The sequence below is a fragment of the Gorilla gorilla genome, chromosome 1 (genome assembly GCF_029281585.2).
Source record: "Gorilla gorilla gorilla isolate KB3781 chromosome 1, NHGRI_mGorGor1-v2.1_pri, whole genome shotgun sequence".
Lineage (NCBI taxonomy): Eukaryota > Metazoa > Chordata > Mammalia > Primates > Hominidae > Gorilla > Gorilla gorilla.
In genome coordinates, this window is record NC_073224.2 from 196,229,879 (window position 1) to 196,248,860 (window position 18,982).

Genomic DNA, 18,982 nt, shown 5'->3' on the forward strand with positions numbered 1-18,982 from the left:
CCACGAAAAAGTTTTCCAGTTATCATGTCACCAAGTGCTTATAAGAGTTCTAGAACTTAAAGAGCAGTTACATATTTTTCTTCTACAAAAATGTTGTTGTTCTCAGTTTGGTGACCTTTCCTGGATGGCAAATGTAAACAGTATGGCACCTAGCAGATACTCCAAAAATACACACAGCTCCCCTTCCAAAATAAACATCTATTTCGGTTGGTGCAAAAGTAATTGTGGTTTTTGCCATTAATATTATCAGAGGCTAGAAACTAGCTGTTTTTTTTTTTTTTTTTTTTTTTTTTTTGAGACTGAGTCTTGCTTTGTCGCCCAGGCTGGAGTGCAGTGGCGCGATCTCGGCTCACTGCAAGCTCCACCTCCCGGGTTCACGCCATTCTCCTGCCTCAGCCTCCCGAGTAGCTGGGACTACAGGCGCCCACTACCACGCCCGGCTAATTTTTTGTATTTTTAGTAGAGACGGGGTTTCACCGTGTTAGCCAGGATGGTCTCGATCTCCTGACCTCGTGATCCGCCCGCCTCGGCCTCCCAAAGTGCTGGGATTACAGGCGTGAGCCACCGCGCCCGGCCGAAACTAGCTGTTTTTTAAAGAAAACTGTTGAGTGCATTTTGAAAATAGACGTTTTTAATGCTTCCATTCTTATGTTGTTACCAAAAGAATATAAAAGTCACACAAAAACTCGTAACTATATACCAGCAGTTCTCAAAGTGTAGTCCAAGGACCCTCAAGGGTCCCCAAGACCCTTTTAGGGGGTCCATGAGTTTAGAACTATTTTCACAATAATTCTAAGACATTCTTTGCCTTGTTCACTCTCATTCTCTTATGAGAGTCCAGCAGTTTTCTAGAGGTTATATAACATGATGAGGTGACCACGATTCTTCTCACAGTTAACAGTATGCATGCTTGTGGGTTATTGTGATTTTTGAGACAGGGTCTCACTCTGCCACCCACGCTGAAGTGCAGTACCATGATCACAGCTCAGTGCAGCCTCAACCTCCTAGGCTCAAGCAACCCTGCTGTCAGCCTCCCTAGTAGCTGGGACTACAGGGATGTGCCACCATGCTTGGCTAATTTTTTAATTTTTTGAAGAGATGTAGTCTCACTACGTTACCCAGGCTGAACTTTTTTTTTTTTTTTTTAGACAGAGTCTCACTCTGTCCCCCAGACTGGAGTGTAGTGGCATGATCTCGGCTCACTGCAACCTCTGCCTCCCAGGCTCAGGCAATCCTCCCACCTCAGCCTCCCAAGTAGGGGGTACCAGAGGCATGTGCTACCACACCTGGCTAATTTTTTTGTATTTTTGGTAGATATGGAGTTTCACTATGTTGCCCAGGCTGGTCTCAAACTCCTGAGCTCAAGTGATCCCCCTACTTCAGCCTCCCGAAGTGCTGGGATTATAGGCGTGAGCCACCGCGCACAGCCATGAACATTTTTTATCATTTTTTTTTTGTACTCAGTGATTTTTAAAACATTAAATATCGACAGACAATACTCACAAACATGAAAGTTATTTGGGAATACTCAATAATTTTTAAACTTTAAGGGAATCCTGAGACCAAAGAGAACAACTGCTACATACTTTAAATCCTCAGTAACAGAATTTCCTGATTTAACATATTCCAAACAAAAGGGTTCAGTGAGTTTTTAAGCTGTGTTAAAAATACATAAACATGCCACCTTTCAGTTACTTTGCAAGAAAAACTGACATCAAGGAAGAGGAAATTTATGATACATAGACAAATAATGGGCCAAGGCAGTAGATGACATTTCATCAGAGTAACATAAATTAAGTTCTACAGGAGTTCAGAGAGGAGGAACTCATGTCAAGCCAGGATGATCATATAAAGAATCTAATGGAAAATAAATATGAATTAAACTTCCATTATCATCTTTAAAAAAATCATCAGAAGATGACTGAGGAGGAGCAAAATTTCAGGGGGAAGAAGTCAGCAATGACAGGCCGAGGAGAAGTGTGTATGTTTCAGCAACCCCATCTGATGAGTATATTATGGTCACACACACTTGTGTCACTTCTGAGCAAGGGTTGGGAATAGCTAAATGCCATATAAACTGTTGGCATTTAAACAATGTTTAAATTTTTTATTTTTGGAGCTGGAGTCTTGCTCTGTTGCCCAGGGTGGAATGCAGTGGCGTGATCTCGGCTCACTGCAACCTCCGCCTCCCAGGTTCAAGCAATTCTCCTGCCTCAGCCTCCAGAGCAGCTGGGACTACAGGTGCACACTGCCATGCCCAGCTAATTTTTTTTTTTTGTATTTTAGTAGAGACGGGGTTTCACCGTGTTGCCCAGGCTGTTCTGGAACTCCTGAACTCAGGCAATCCGCCCACCTCGGCCTCCCAAAGTGCTAGGATTACAGGCATGAGCCACTGCGCCCAGCAACAATGTTTAAATTTGTATGGTTTTTTTTTTTTTTTTGAGATGGAGTTTCCCTCTCTTGTCACCCAGGCTGGAGGGCAGTGGCACGATCTCGGCTCACTGCAACCTCCGCGTCCCGGGTTCAAGTGATTCTCCTGCCTCAGCCTCCTGAGTAGCTGGGATTACAGGCGCCTGCCACCATGCCCAGCTACTTTTTGTATTTTTAATAGAGACGGGGTTTCAACACATTGGCCAGGCTGGCCTCGAACTCCTAACCTCAGATAATCCGCCCACCTCGGCCTCCCAAAGTGCTGGGATCACATGTATGAGCTACTGCACCCGGCCCGTATGGCATTCTTGTCAACTGTCTCTTTTTGATCTCAGAGTAATTCCCTTATGCCTAACACTCCCAGCCCAGCATCATCCATCACTTAAAATGTATATCCTTGTTAGTAAGACCTAAAATAAATGCATAAATAAAACCACAACGTGGCTGGCCGTGGTGGCTCACGCGTGTAAACCCAGCACTTCGGGAGGCAGAGCTGGGCAGATCACTTGAGCCCAAGAGCTCGAGACCAGCGTGGGCAATATGGTGAAACCACATCTCTATAAAAAACACAAAAAATTAGCTGGGCGTGGTGGTGCGTGAGTGCCTGTGGTACCAGCTATTTGGGAGGCTGAGGTGGGAGGACCACCTGAGCTGGGAGGTTGAGGCTGCAGTGAATTGTGATCATATCATGCCAGTGCACTCCAGCCTGGGTGATAGAGTGAGTACTTTTCTCAAAAAAAAAAAAAAATTCCCACAACGCTGGCATCTTTAGGTAGTGAGATTTAAGACTAGTGATCACCTACCATGAACCAGGTAATATACTAAAGATTAGAAATATTATAACTGTTGTTTTTATTATTAAACTATTATTTGTATAGATCTACTAATAGCACAAGACCAGGCTTTTTACACCTATTCCCTCCAATCCTCAGAGCAACCTGGCAAGGTAGGAATTTTTGTCCTCATTTTCCAAATTTGAAAACCAAGAAGACATGACATTCTGAAGCCTATCCAAGGTGACACAATAGAAACTGGCCAGGCTATGATTGAAATCCTGGTCTGCTGCTCATCTAGCCCTAGGAAGCACACAGACATGCCCCTCACATGTTGCAGCAGCGTAACTATCCTTCCGTCCAGTCTTACCTCATTCTAACCTTCATCCTGCATAAATATTTTATGACTCTTGTGTAGTAGGCATGGTACTATGGCTGCAAACCTCAGAACTCCCCACGTGAGGGAAATAGCTATTCACTATTCTGCCTCTTCCACACAGTGATGTTCCTGAAAGGCAAAGCTGACAAAGTAGTCACTTTCTATCTTCAAATCCTTCAGTGGCACCTAATCACCTTCAGGATAAAGCTCTAACTTCATAACTCACAAAGACCTTCACAATCTATTCTTGACCGATTTCTGCAGCCTCATTTCCCACACACTCCCCCAACAGGCTCCATACTCCTGCCACACCAGTGTCTTTAGGATGTAGCCATATTCTTTGCTTCTAGGCCACAGCACACATTGTTGCCTGTGTGAAAAGCCTTTTAAACCCATATCCACCCAGCTAATAACTACTGATTTTTCAAGATGCAGGTCAGATGTGAACTTCCCTAGAAAACCACTACTCATATTCCCCACGATATCAGGTGTGCTTTTAGAAGATCCCACAAGACCCTCAACCACAGCCCTTGTTATAATGTATTCTGCTTCTGGTTATGATGTATTCTTTACTTGCTTCTGGTCCTACTAGACTGGAGGTTCTTTGAGGCCAGGGACATGTCCTTCATACCTATCAAGCCACCACCTAGCACAGAGCCTGGCAGAGCTTATGTTCAGGACACATTTGTGGAATGATGAGAGCACCTGGTCTAGTAGGAGAGACAGAAATGTATACACTCACATAAAATATGAAAAATGTAAAAATAAGAGATCGTAGGGATGCTGTCCAAGGGAGAAAAATGGTGGGGAAATCCAGAGGAACCCTTCTACCTGTATTTCTGAGGGCTCCTTACCTGATTTCTCAAGTTTCTTCTAACCTTGCTGCAGCTGGTTAGAAGCACTGTGATCATGAGTGCTTACTGTGAACCACGTGCTCTGCAAAGCACTTTACATGAACTGACTTGTTTAAGTCTCACAACTGCCCCATGCATTTCACTGATGAGGAAACTTAGGCTCAAAAATAAGATTCCTGCTTAATGTCAGACAACTATTAATAGTGGAAGAGCCAAGATCTGAACCCAAATCTTCTGTTTCCTGAACCAGGGCTCCAACCAGCACTGTTTCTATTGTCTGTCAAAAGTGAAACCTCCTCCCCAAATACCAAGTTTGCTAGGTTCAATTAAACCAGTAAGGTTAAACTAAGATTACTTTTTAATTTTAACCATTTGAGTGAAAATGCACCTAAAATTATTACACATTTCCCAATTTCTTATAAATTGAATACCCTGAATATAATTTAACTTTTATTTTTTGCTATCTCAGAACCATTGCTGTATTTGTTACTAAGAATGCTGTAACATAGTAAGTTTTGTAAAAGACATTCCTCAGGAATGACTGTGTCATAACTTGGATGTAACAGATTGCCCTTGTATCAACACCCTTGGCCTGTGAGCATTTACAAGCGCTTGGAAGAGTTTTGGCTCTGAATCTACCGTTACCCCATGCCTGGTTAGAGCTATTATTTCTTGCTACTGTCAATGTTTGTCTCTAGCAGCCCATCTGACGTGCTACCTCTAATCTTCAATGGGCTGTGATACCACAGATGAGGTAGTAGTCATTAGTGCTATGCACCAAATATTTCTGGCTCTTTGCTTCCCAGACATATGCTAACACTGAAATTCTCTAACCTTCTTTAAAGTTAGGCATGGCTATGTGACTTCCTTTGGCCCATGAAAATGTGAATGAAAGTGGCATGTGCCATAGTGGGACAGAAACTTGAAAAGCCAGTGTCCACTTGACCACCATCTTTTCATTTAATCAAAATGGTCATGGCAGTACCATATTAAGATGGAGTTTCTATCAGCCTCAGTTCCTGAGTAACTGTGAAGAGTTTCCTGTACACTCATGCTGGACACGTCACATGAATGAGAAGTCAAGTTTTGTTCTGTTACGCCACTGAAGTCTTGAGGTTTTTGTTAGTGCAGCCTAATCCAAGCTATCTATGTCAATACAGATCTCTCAGTAAGGGATTCTCTCACATAAACAACTTTATTTATAGATTTTAATGACAAACATTTTGTTTGGATAAAGAATTATCTTTGCATCCATCCTGGTTCAAAGCTATTTTCAATATAAAATATATTTGCCAAGTACCTACTATGTACAAAGTTGGATGATGAAGAGGACAGTCTATGTCTTGAAATAGCTTCAGTCTTACACTGTGGGTAGAAGCAGGATTTAAGGCAATTATCGCAAAAAGGCAGACTCTAATGTTACGGTGGTTTAAACTTAAAGAAGAGAGACATCTCATCTAGATGGGAAGAAAAAGTACAGATAAGCTTCACAAAGGAAGTTCCGTATCAAATGGCCCTGAAACATACGTAAGAACAATTAAAGTCAAGGAGACTATTTAAGATAGAAAAAGCCAACATGAGCAAAGATACAGAGCACAAACAGCAAAGCACAAAGAGCAAATAGTTCCATTGACCTGGAAAATATAACAGAATGGCAAGAAATCAGTTTGCCCATATTGCCCATGCCAGGCTGGTCTGTGCCTAACGCAACAGATAATGGGGAGCCATTCAAAGTCCTGGCTGGAGAAGTGACAAACTTGGAAGTGATGGCAATACACGATAGATGGAAGGAAAAAAATGTTAGGGGGGTTTCTGTGGTAATTCACAGGAATGGTCCAATGGCCCCAGATCAGTGTGATGACAGTAGGAGTGAAAAGAAGCAGATGCCAGGCTGGGTATGGTGGCTCATGCCTATAATCCCAGCACTTTGGGAGGCTAAGGTGGGCAGATCACTTGAGATCAGGAGTTCAAGATCAGCCTGGCCAACATGGTGAAACCCCGTCTCTATTAAAAATACAAAAATTAGCCGGGCGTGGTGGCACGCGCCTGTCGTCCCAGCTACTCAGGAGGCTGAGACAGGAGAATTACTTTAACCCGGGTGGTGGAGGTTGCAGTGGGCTGAGATGGGGCCACTGCACTCCAGCCTGGGCGACAGAGGGAGGCTCTGACTCAAAAATAGAAGCAGATGCCAGAAACAGTGTGGAAGTAGGGTCAACAAGACCTGGCACCCAACCAAAAACACGGGGAGAAGAAAAGAAGAAAAGTAAGAATAAACTTGAGGTGCAGCTTCTGGGTTGAGAGAACTGTTATTCCAAGTAGCTGAGGTGAATCAGAAAAGCGACAATGGGCCAGGTGTGGTGGCTCATGCATATATTCTCAACACTTTGGGAGGCTGAGGTGGAGGATTTCTTTCTTTCTTTTTTTTGACCGAGTTTCACGTTTGTTGCCCAGTCTGGAGTGCACTGGCGCGATCTCGGCTCACTGCAACCTCCACCTCCCGGGTTCAAGCGATTCTCCTGCCTCAGCCTCCCGAGCAGCTGGGACTACAGGCGCCTGCCACCACACCTGGCTAATTTTTTGTATTTTTTTTTTGGTAGAGACGGGGTTTCATCATGTTGGCTAGGCTGGTCTCGAACTCAAGGTGGGAAGATTTCTTGAGCCCAGGAGTTCAAGAACAGTCTGGGCAACATGGCAAGACCCTGTCTCTACAAAAAAAATTTTTTTTAATTCTCCAGGTCACCTGCCTGTGGTCCCAGCTTACTTGGGAAGCTGAGGCGGGAGGATCGCCTGAGTCCAGAAAGTCAAGGCTGCAGAGAGCCAAGTTCACTGCACTCCAGCATGGGTGACAGAGGGAGACCCTGTCTCAAAAAAAAAAAGAAAGAAAAAGTGACAATGACAAGTAAAGTGTTACTGTATTCCTGATAGTTAGCTACAGCTTCCTTTGAAGTAAATTCTATTACTTGTTTACTCTTTGCACCACACAGGACAAAGGTAACTCTTGGATTAATGCCATCAACCTACCTTTTGTGCAACCTCATATCCTGCTTTTTCTGCTAAGAAACCCCCTGGAACCACCCATGAGCATCTCAGGTTCCCCTGCACCTTTGTCATCCTCACTTTCTCATCTGCTCACTTCTTCCCCTTCATCCAGCCGGCTACCCACTCTTCATGACACAATTCAAGCCTCAGCTTCCCTGTGAAACCTTCCTCAAACACATGGATTTCTCCTTTTCTCGGTTTCTCAGAGTACCTACCATCTTGGAATTCTAGAGACCATATCACAGTTATCATTGTCATGTGTGTGCTTTATTCCCTCAAGTATATTATAGGCCCATTAGAGCAAGTTTCTTATCTTAAACGGTTTTGAGTTTCCCTTCAGTCAATGCCTTGCATAAAATATGTACTCAAGAGGCGTTCCATTGATTGATACAAAGTCTGTTAGTCTCTGAGAACATTAATGTCTTGTTTCATCGTTAACATTTTATTTTTATTAAACCATGGTTAGACAGTTAGATACGCGAAATGGAGAGATTCACCACTTAATATCTCAAAATATCCTTAAGAATCTCTAATCATAGAATGAGCTGTATTGCCTTAAGAGATTATTTGAAAATATCATTTGGTTATAAATTTCTGTGCCAGCTTCCTTTTAATCCTCTGTTGACTTGAAAGTACACCAAACATTTCAGTGATCATCTCTACAAGATAATTCTGCCTTAGAAACAACCTAATTTGTCATGGGGACTATCTTACTTTTAGTAACCTAATAAGAGTTTTTTCCTACCTTAATGTCCAGCTATCTATAATTCACAGTACATCCACTGAAAAGTTTGAGTATTTTACTTTCTGAGGTAATAGCTGCCTTCACTGGTCCTTCCCTCAATTAATTACAATCAGTTATCAGGTTTCACTCCTTCCTCATACGTGAAGGAAACATAAACGAGGCTTACTGAGGAATCATAAAAATGGACATTGTTGTAAAAAGGAATCCAAAATGTTCATGGGACACTCTCCTAACCAAACCTGCTCTCCTCACTAAGATATTTTCTCTTGCAAGCAAAAGCACCGAGGACACAACAGGGGAAAGTGCCAGAAGGAAAGGAAGCAAGAGAGGCGTACTTTGCCGATCAAACTGACCCCAGTTCTGGCCCCCGCTAGAGCAGTAAGCAATGACAACCGCTACCCATACGCTGCCGATTCCCGCTCAGGCGCTCCCTGTACTTTTCTTTTCTCTTCCCACAGCAGGGCCCGAATGACGGTGTCCGTGCTCTGCGCCAAGGTGCGCAGCGCTGCGGGGTTTCACACGGAGATGATCTCAGACCTCCTGGCCTGCGTCCGGCCGGCCTTTCCCCCAGGCTCGGCGGCCCCCACCCAGGCGAGGTCATCCAGGTACTGGGCCCCCAGCCCGAAGGACGACTGGGCCGTGCCCCGACCCCGCCTTCCCGGGCACTAGCGCGCGGGCTCCGCGCTCCGCCCAGCCCGGGACCCGCGGCCGGCGGGGGAGGGGCGGGGCGGCGCGGCGACCGTTATTCGCGGTCAGCCATCGCGCCCCGAAGCGCACTGGGCAGGCCCTTACCACAGCGGAGAGGGAGGCAGGGGGGAGGTGGCGCCCGGCCCGACGCGGGGCAGGAAGGCGGAGGCAGCGGCGTAGGCGGCGGCGACAGCCGCGGGGAACCCCGGCGGGCGCCCACGACGCGGTGGGCTGCATGGGCGCCGCCATAGTGGGGACGCAGCGGCGGGCGGAGCGCGCGGCCGCGACCCGGTCGGGCGCCTGCGACCAATGGGCTCGCGGAAGCCGGGCGGAGCGAGGGCCTGGCCAATGCGGAGCTGCGCTGCCCCGAGCAACCCAATAGACGCAGGAGCCGCGGATTTGCCGTCCCGCCCACCCCGCCTACCACGAGACCAGTGCTGCGGCGAGTGCGGGGCGAGAGGTTCGCGCTGGTGGGGCACCCCAGCTTGCAGGTTCAGCGTGGGTGTCTCTCCCGGGCACATCGAGCTGTCTAGAGGAACCCTCTTCCCCTGGCTTCACGGCCCAGAGGACGCACGGCTCTCTCCCCTCGAGAGCGTGTTTCGTCGCCCGCGCGGGGAACGCAAAGTGCTAGGGTAGTCACGGCCACTTCACGCCGAGGGACATCTCATCTCGCCCTCCAGGTCGTGAGCGCACCCATTCCGCTCACTGAGGCCGAAAGCTTCGGACCTCCGTGGGCCCTGGTGGGTAAGGGGGCACGGGGGTGAGCATTAAGAGACTCGTAGAACATTTTTAGTCCGCGCGTGGGACAAGGCCTCCAAGCCCCACGTACACTTTGCAGCCCTCCCACTCCTTTTTCATTCCTGCGGCTGAGCCCTGGTGTTATCCGCCTGGCGCGGAATTTAAAATTTAATTCCTCAACAAAGTCGGGGTGGTCTTTAAACTGCTACCTTGGATCCAAAGGCCCTACCTTACAAAGGGAAGGCAGTTTGCCCTACAAAAAGGCTTCTGGGAGGAGCTGCCTAAGGCAGGAAGGGACTGGCAGGCCGGGAGGTGCCGCTTTTGGCTGGGGCCAGTTCTCTTGAGGTCGACCCGACTGCATAGGCAGCCAGTAGGGGAGAGAACGGGCCGGTCTGTGTGATTTGGATCACCTGAGTTGCAGTTTCCTAAGAGTTATTACGTTGACCAAAATAAAAAGTGCAGTTTCTGGAAAACTGGTCAGCTGTTGAGTAAAAACTGCTGGGATTAAACCCAGCGCCCACCCCTGGAGGCAGTGGGGTCATCGAGAAAGGTAGGGATCCTGTGTAAAAAGGCTGGTGAAGTGTTCCTCTCTTCCAAAGATGTATGGATTAGTGTTCTCTCACCAATCCACTAAGGCCTAGTTCTGCCCAGCCTCCCTTGCTACATCCCCTGGGAATCCCCAAGTGGAGTGTGGGCAAAGAAAAAAAAAAGGCCAACTTCCCTCCCTGGGCCCCAGGGGGGAACTGACATAGAAAAGATCACCTCCTGCACCTCCCTTTCTCCACAATGAGATACCAAGTAGCAACCACCTCTCAGCCCCCAGGGACACAAGGAAGCATCCAGAGCAGCTGAACTGACCTAAGCCTCTCCTGCACCTGGACAGGGCCATGCCACAGGAAGTGCCTGGCTGTTTAAGGGCCAGCCGGTGCAGCTCCGGGGCACCCAAGTCCTGCACCTATTCATTGCCCCCCTCCCTGCTCTATGGTTCCCCATCCTTGTCCACTTTGACCTCAGGGATCCACCAGCCAGAGGAGATTCCTCCAGGGAAGCTTCTCACCAACTAGACAGCTCGGAGAGCAATCTGAGGATCCCACTGGAGGTTGAGTCCCTTGCTTTTCAAGCACCTAAAATGCACCCATCCTTCCCACTGGTTCCACAATTTGTATAGAGCACAGATGCTGGCATGAACTTAGGCCAGTTCAACAAAGATGTATCAAATGGGGCAGCAGTGAGAGATACTCTGTTGAGAGGACTCATTGGTCTGGTGCTTCCTCTGTTACCTCATCCTGCCCGTCTCTAAGACAGAGCAAGCACAACAAAGAGGTGCTCAGAGCCAGAAGTGTCCCTGTTCCCATGACCCACCATACTTGGCCTAATACAGAGCTTGACAAGCAAAGGACCCACTCTCTGGAACTTCCTAGGGAATGCCTTACTGATTTGTCTTAAAATACACAGCCCCGCTCCAGAGCCTATGACTCTAGATACACCCCCAGCCTGACGTGGGCCACGTGGGCTCCTTGGGGCAGACAGCCAATCCTCTGCTCAACACATTTTATTGCTAAGGACAAGGTGATGCACCAGTTTTCAAAATAATTTGGTTTATAGTGTTCATACGTAACAAAAAAGGGGAAGTATTATAAATCTGATTCTTGTATACACAGGGTATTGGTGTGAAGCCCTCCAATCCTGGGCCCAGGCAAACAAATTCTTGAGGAGCAAAAACCTGGTTAACCCCTTCAGTATTGCCCTCTAGTTCCACCCCCCACCCCAAAATCAGCTCCCTCCCACCCACAGTGGGCCTCCAATGGCCCCAGTTTTTTCATCCTAACCCTCCCAGCCCCTGCATGATTGCAATTTTCTGTTGACAGAATCACCCACCAGGCTCTGCCTGCTTCCATCATTAAAATCCCCGCTTCAGGGTAATCCCCACCCACACCCTGTAATACTTTGCCACAGGGGCTCTGCACCTAGAGTGTTGTGGGCACACACCCATGTTATCCCCATGTTCTCCTTTAGGGGAAGACAAAGAGGTGGCATCAGCTCCTTAGCATCTCAATACTGCAGCTTTGCCAGCACTGTCTTGAGGCGGTTCCAGGCCCGGACAGATGCCACACCCATCTCCAGCCAACACCCAGGAGCCCTTACTCAGCTCAGCTGAGGGCAGAATTTCACATTTTGTTTGCCCTGCATAGGCAAGGAAGAAAGTAAAGGCCAGGGGCTGGCAGAAGCTGGTCCAGACCAAACATACACACACGCACGCACGCACGCACGCACGCACACACACACACACACATATATAAATACAAAAGTAGGGGTTGGGGCAAGTACCAGCACCTCAGCCTAGTCGGTGCAGGTGATAGTTATGAAGCTAAGTCCTAGGCCAGGAACAAGGCAGCCAGTCCAGCCAGCATAGTTGACCCCTCTATGGACTGGGGCCAGTGCAGCCACAGCATTCCAGTGCTCAGCCCCTCAGCTGGGAGATCAGCGACTGCTGCCACGTGCCCAGAAATGGCTCGTCCTTTCACTACAGCGGAATGCAATGAGGGTGGGTGAGAAGATGATGGGTCGGTTATTTCATTCCTTTTCTTTTTACAATTTCACTTTCAGAGACTTCAGCGTTCCATGTCTGCTGTGCTGTGGAACCCAGAGTGCTCTTGCCTGGATGGCTGAGAATCCCTTGGACCCTGGAAGCACCTACTCCATGATGGCCCGGTATAGTGCAGGCTCAATATAATCTTCCCGGTATCTTGAGTTGATAACTCGTTGCCGTTTCTTTTCTTGCTTAACCTCTTTCTCTGTGAAAATCTCATTGAAGCGCATGTCTGAGGCTACTGACTATAGAAGAATAAGCAAGCCAAATGTCAGCTACCCCAGGAACAATACAAAGGGATGCATCCTTGACTTGTTCCCTCCCTCCAAGACAGGAACTGGGGGGACACAGAAAATACTCACCAGTCTAGATTTGACTCTCTTGGGAAGCTCTTCATCCAGTGTGTATACATCATCTCTCTTAACCACAAGTTGTGAGCCATCCTCAAACTCCACCTACCAAGGAAACAAAGGCCTTTTGGCTAGGATATCCCTGACTCTTTCCCTGGTCCACCATGCACAGTGGCAGTCCCCTACAGTGAAAGGAAGGAGTTAGAACACTAAAATAACGACTACCTTACTTCACATTTGGCAGACTGGAAACAGAGCAGACCCCTAGCTCTGAAAGGGTTACCAACCTATTAGTTCTCCTAAGAGCAAAGACTCGCCTCTGGCCCAACAGGAAGCACAGAATTAATCAAGCACCCCCCACTCCCTAGAAAGGTAGAACTTTGGATACCTGGTACATTTGGATAGGGTGGGAGGCCACAAACTTGGCTCCATAGACTTGGCCGTCTGTCCATCTCACTTGGACCACTTCCCCTTCAGCAGGAGGACCAAACTGGAGACAGTCCTGGCTCTGAGGAAACAGGAAGGAAGGAGGGTGAAAGGAAGGTCCACCTGCACACAAAGGTAACTGTCCTCTACTCAGGGAAGAGTGAACCAGGACAAAGTAACTGTTTTAGAGAGCAAGGCAGCTCTCTGGGCTGAAAAATGTTAACAGTTAAAGACCTTGCTAAGTCAAAGTCTGCCCCTATCTCTGCCCTCTCCTGCTTCTAGGTGACCAAAAAAAAAAAAAAAAAAATCCAGCTATAACAAACTTAGTAAACACAGGAGTTAAGTGCCAGAATCAAGAGTCCTTCTTACATTCCCTCAACTGTTCCCCTGCGGGTTCTCCAGGGCTCTGCCATGAAGAAATACTAGAACCGTACTCAACTATAAGAAATGTGGTTTTTTTGGCCAGGCACGGTGGCTCATGCCTGTAATCCCAGCACTTTGGGAGGCTGAGGCAGGCAGATCACTAGGTCAGGAGATCAAGACCATCCTGGCTAACATGGTGAAACCCCGTCTCTACTAAAAATGCAAAAAACTAGCCAGGTGTGGTGGCAGGCGCCTGTAGTCCCAGCTACTCGGGAGTCTGAGGCAGGAGAATGGTGTGAACCCAGGAGGCGGAGCTTGCAGAGCTGAGATCGCGCCACTGCACTCAAGCCTGGGCGACAGAGCGAGGCTCCCTCTCATTTAAAAAAAAAAAAAAAGGTGTTTCTTTTTCTTTTTTTTTTTTGGATATGGAGTCTTGCTCTGTTGCCCAGGCTGGAATACAGTGGCCTGATCTTGGCTCATTGCAACCTCAGCCTCCTGGGTTCTAGCAATCCTCCTGCCTCAGCCTCCCAAGTAGCTGGGACAACAGGCACGTGCCACCATGCCCAGCTAATCTTTGTATTTTTAGTAGAGACGGGGTTTCACCATGTTGGCCAGTCTGGTCTCGAACTCCTTACCTCAGGTGATCTGCCTGCTGTGCCCAACCAAGAAATATGTTCTTAACAGGAAAGATGAAAAAGAATCACCTACCATGGGACCTGGCAAAGCACTTCAGAACTTTTATTCCTTCCAGAAGCAGGTAAGTACCCCAAGTCCTCATCGTATTCCCAGCATAGGGCTTGGTATACGGGGGGATATTTCATTCAGCATGTTGGCTGAATGAAAGGTCTGATGGGTATACTTGGGAGAAGGTCCTTAGGGACATGGCTTAAAAAATGAGAGAGGGGCAGGGCAGTGAGTCTAAAAGGATGTGGATGCTCACATCTGCTCTTACAATCATGCTACAGTTCATTTATTGAGTGGAAACAGTTCCCTACTTATTGACAATTCATTTATTGAATAGGTAATCAGTAAATACATTTTGTATCAATCTAACAATTAGGCATAAACTACAGCCTCCTACACCCAATATCTGAGGTGTTCTAAGATTTAACTACTCAAATGTTTGATATTTGATAAATTGTTTAAGTTCTCTGCAATTCAGTTCCACCTCCTATAACAGCACTTCTGAAAATGTGGTCTGTGAACCTCTGAGGGGTTCCTGAGACACTGTCAGGGAGCAAGTGAGACATGACTATTTTTATAATACTAAACTATTAGCCTTTGTCACTGTGTTGTCATTTACCTAGGATAGGTACAACTGCTGGCACCTGAGCACAAATCAAGGCACTGACCCTAAGCTCTACTAGTTGTTATTGCATTTTTCACCACTGTACACTCATAATTTAGGAGAAAAGAGCAAAAACTCTAGATTGCATGTAACAATATCCCTTGATGAAGCAGTAAAAAATTATTAATGTTGTTAAATCTTAATCATTGAGTACATGTGTTAAGTCCTCATAAGACACTTTTGGTTGTCTCAAAGAAATCTATCTGTGTTGTTTGAGTTGTGAATTACACTAGCTGCTTTGTTCATGGAATACCAGTTTTATTTGAAAAAAATTACTAGGCCAGGCACGGTGGCTCATGCCTGTAATGCCTCACTTTGGGAGGCAGAGGTAGGAGGATCGCATCAGCCCAGGAGTTCAAGACCAGCCTGGACAACACAGGGGAGACCCCATCTCTACAAAACATAAAAAATTATCCAGGTGTGATGGCACACGCCTATAGTCCCAGTTACTCGGAAGGCTGAGGACTGCTTGAGGCCAGGAGGATGAGCCATGGCCATGCCACTGCACTCCAGCAGTGGTGCTGTGCAACAGAGCAGGACCCTGTCTTTAAAAAACTCTATGAAAATTTTAAAAGAGAAAAAAGTGACTGACAAACTATGGCTTTTCAGACTTAGGTATCTGGCAGACATCTTCTTGAAAATGCATGAAGTGAACGCCTGTCATGTCAAGGAAAACAAAAGTCAGTATCTGTTGCCAATAGTAAAATTCAGGCTTTCAAACAAATATTAGCATTTCAGAGAAGCGGCATTCACAACTGTGAGCTTGAAACTTCCCAAAATTCCAAGTTTTTTGATTATTAGTGATACTAACAAATGTAATTTTTAAAATATTTATGGCCGGGCGTGGTGGCTCATGCCTGTAATCCCAGCACTTTGGGAGGCCAAGGCAGGCAGATCACGAGGTCAAGAGATTGAGTCCATCCTGGACAACATGGGGAAACCCTCTCTACTAAAAATACAAAAATTAGTTGGGCGTGGTGGCGTGCACCTGTAGTCGCAGCTACTTGGGATGCTGAGGCAGGAGAATCGCTTGAACCCAGTAGGTGGAGGTTGCAGTGAGCCAAGAACGCACCACTGCACTCCAGCCTGGCGACAGAGCGAGACTCTGTCTCAAAAAAAAAAAAAAAAAAAAAAAATTAAATTTATAATAATATTTAACAACATTTGGAGGCTGTCCATAGGCCAGTGCACCAATATTTTCTAAATGACCAAAGTATGATGTTATAAAAGGATGCATGGGTGAAAGATCCATTCAGAAGAGACCAATAGGTTTTAGTGTTAACAGTATGAAACGTTCACTGACCTTTCAGATTCCACACTGCAACTAACTTTTAAGAACCTGCCAGGAGCAGTGGCTCACACCTGTAATCCCAGCACTTTGGGAGGTTGAGGCAAAAGAATCGCTTGAGCCCAGGAGTTTGAGACTACCTGGGCAAGATGGCAAGACCCCATTTCTACAAATAGCCATGCATGCCTGTAGTCCCAGCTACTCGGGAGGTGCTTGGTCAACAAAGCAAGACATCATCTCTTAAAAAAAAAAAAAAAAAAAAAAAAAGTTGTTACTTCCATTGAGTTTTGGTGGATATCAGAGAATAATAAACACAATTACCTGAAAGACTATTAAAATACCTCCCTTGGCTGGGAGTGGTGGCTCACAGATGTAATCCCAGCACTTTGGGAGGCCGAGGTAGGCGGATTGCTTGAGCCCAGTTTTGAGACCAGCCTGGGCAACAAGGCAAAACTCCATCTCTACAAAAAATTAAAAAATTAGCTGGGCGCCAGTGACAAGGGCCTGTAGTCCCAGCTACTTGGGAGGCTGAGGCAGCAGAATCACTTGAGCCTGGTATGTGGAGGTTGCAGTGAGTTGAGATCACTGCACTGCACTCCAACGTGGGTGACTGGAGTGAAACCCTATTTTAAAAAAACAAAAACAAACTCCTTTTTCCAATTACATATCTACGCAAGGCTGAATTTTCTTCCTATACTTGAACCTAAACAGTGTATCACAATAGATTGACATTAAGAAGTGACATTAAGGCCGGCGCGGTGGCTCACGCCTGTAATCCCACCACTTTGGGAGGCCGAGGCGGGCGGATCATGAGATCAGGAGATCGAGACCATCCTGGCTAACATGGTGAAACCCCATGTCTACTAAAAATACAAAAAATTAGCCGGGCATGGTGGCGGGCACCTGTAGTCCCAGCTACTTGGGAGGCTGAGGCAGGAGAATGGCGTGAACCTGGGAGGTGAAGCCTGCAGTGAGCCAAGATCATGCCACCGTACTCCCGTACTCCAGCCTGGGCGACAGAGCGAGACTCCATCTCAAAAAAAAAAAAAAAAAAAAAAAAGACATTAAAGAGATTTGCAAAATTGCAGGGAAATGGCAATCTTTTGTTTTTGTTTTAGAAAAGTTATTTTTAATCTAAAAAAATGATTATTTTAAATCAATCTGCTTTAATTTCTAATAAGAATAAATACGTTTAGATATAACCCAGAGAAACACAGGCTCTTTGGGGTCTCTAACTTGTAGAAAATGGAATCCTGAAACCACTGTAAGTTAGAGATAATACCACATCCTTCTCACAGTGGGTATGAGAAGATAAAGAGATACTTGAAATAACCACTTAGCATAGTGCCTGGCATACTGTACCAGCTTAATAAATTACAGCAAGGGCCAGGTATGGTGGCTCAAACTCTTGTAATCCCAGTGGTTTGGGGGCCCAAGATGTGAGGATCGCTTCAAGCTGCGAGATCGAAACCAGCCTGAGCAACAAAGCAAGACCCTTGTTACTACAAAAAATTTAAAAATTAGCCAGGTGTGACTGCATGTGCCTGTAGTCCCAGCTACCTGGGAATCTGAAGCAGGAGGATCACTTGAGTTCAGGAGTTTGAGACTGCAGGAGCTATGATACAGCCACTGCACTCCAGCCTAAGTGACAGAGTGAGACCTGGTCTCTCTCAAAAAAAAAAAAAATAAGGCCAGGCACAGTGGCTCACGCCTGTAATCCCAACACTTTGGGAGGCCAAGGTAGGCAGATCACTTGAGCCCAGGAGTTCAAGACCAGCCTGGGCAACATGGCAAAAGCCCATCTCTACAAAAAAATTAAAAAATTAGCCGGCTGTGGTGGTGCGTTCCTGTAGTCCCAGCTACCAGGGAGGCTGAGGTGGGATGATCACCTCAATCCAGGAAGTTGAGGCTGCAGTGAGCTCAGATTGTGCCACTGCACTCCAGCCTGGGCGTCAGAGTGAAACCCTGTCTCACAAATAAAATATAAATAAATGATAGCTATGCTACTGCTATGAGTACTACTAATGTCGCCTTTTCTATAAGTCTACCTTATAACGAATGTGCTTTTAGCAACTGAGTGGCTAATGTGGTATAAACATGGGACAATACCTGATTTGTTAAAGGAAAAAATGGTTTCATTCCTCTCTACTTTGGTGGTCAGTCTACCAACTGAAAAGGCAAGGTGGGGGTAGGGGAAACCTGAACTAAGTCCTCAATACCAAGCCAGACCTAGGACTGGGTCCATGTGGGGCCACTGTGTCTCAGGTGTTGATAACATAAACAGGCCAAGGGTGTCTCCAGGCAGTTTCTACTTAGCCCTAAAGCCCACTGTGAAGAGACAAAAGCAGATTCTATACATCTACTAAGAGGGCCTGATAGAAAAGAGAGTTGGATAATTCCCCTAAAATCACACAGCTGCTAGGCAATGAAGCTGGTATTGGCATATTTGATTCCAAAGCCTGGGCTCTCCTATTGCACTAGAATGCCCTCAAGGATAATTTAGACGGCAACAGATGCAGGTTTCAAGGAATTGCAGAAAATACTGATTCCCAGGTACTTCTAGGGAAAATAGGGTACCCTAGCAGCACGCAGTTTTCTTTGCAAAGAACGACTGGTACAGATGATTCTTTCTGTTTGAGGACATGGTGATGGGACCATGGACCTGGCTAGAAGAAGCAGGCATACACACACAGTCTGCCAGCCAGAGCTTAGAAACATCCGCCATTCTAAACTGCCTGATAAGCTCCTTGCAGATATTACCACTATGTCCTCAGGATAAAGATTGTCGCTGAAGGAGCCATCATCAAAGTTGACTTCATAGAAGGTCTCGGTGGTGAGCCTGACCACTTCACACTGGTAGAAGCGCCCGTTCTTATGCTTGCTAATGACTTTCTGGCCTGCAGTGATGCTTTGCAAGGCCCCCTTGGCACGCTGGAAAAAAACAGAGGCTTTGGTTACTCACACGTGGAGTT

The 18,982-nt window shown here is 46.6% G+C and overlaps 2 protein-coding genes and 1 long non-coding RNA gene across 7 annotated transcripts in view; 1 reads left to right on the forward strand and 2 right to left on the reverse strand.

The window, feature by feature from the left end:
- Positions 1–8,846, reverse strand: part of ST3GAL3 (ST3 beta-galactoside alpha-2,3-sialyltransferase 3) — a 226,552-nt gene extending 217,706 nt beyond the window's left edge. The window contains 1 exon segment of the mRNA XM_055346904.2: positions 8,620–8,846. The gene's annotated coding sequence lies outside the window, so the exon portion shown is untranslated.
- A 2,335-nt stretch (positions 8,847–11,181) lies between these two features.
- KDM4A (lysine demethylase 4A) overlaps positions 11,182–18,982 on the reverse strand; it is a 55,685-nt gene continuing 47,884 nt past the window's right edge. For all 4 annotated transcript variants that reach the window (XM_019016889.4, XM_055346890.2, XM_019016890.4 and 1 more), the window contains exons 19-22: positions 18,771–18,941; positions 12,974–13,093; positions 12,598–12,690; positions 11,182–12,480 (exon numbers count right to left, since the gene is read on the reverse strand). In XM_019016889.4, the coding sequence (XP_018872434.4) occupies positions 12,340–12,480; positions 12,598–12,690; positions 12,974–13,093; positions 18,771–18,941 (525 nt within the window). In that variant the 3' untranslated portion in view covers positions 11,182–12,339. The remainder of the gene's footprint in view (positions 12,481–12,597; positions 12,691–12,973; positions 13,094–18,770; positions 18,942–18,982) is intronic.
- On the forward strand, positions 13,062–17,060 carry LOC101125731 (uncharacterized). 2 transcript variants are annotated; one of them, XR_010131326.1, is made up of 3 exons: positions 13,062–13,146; positions 14,059–14,131; positions 16,722–17,060. It is a non-coding gene; the product is annotated as an uncharacterized lncRNA (long non-coding RNA). The 2 variants fall into 2 exon arrangements; XR_008667206.2 differs by lacking the exon at positions 16,722–17,060 and having other exon boundaries at positions 14,059–15,863.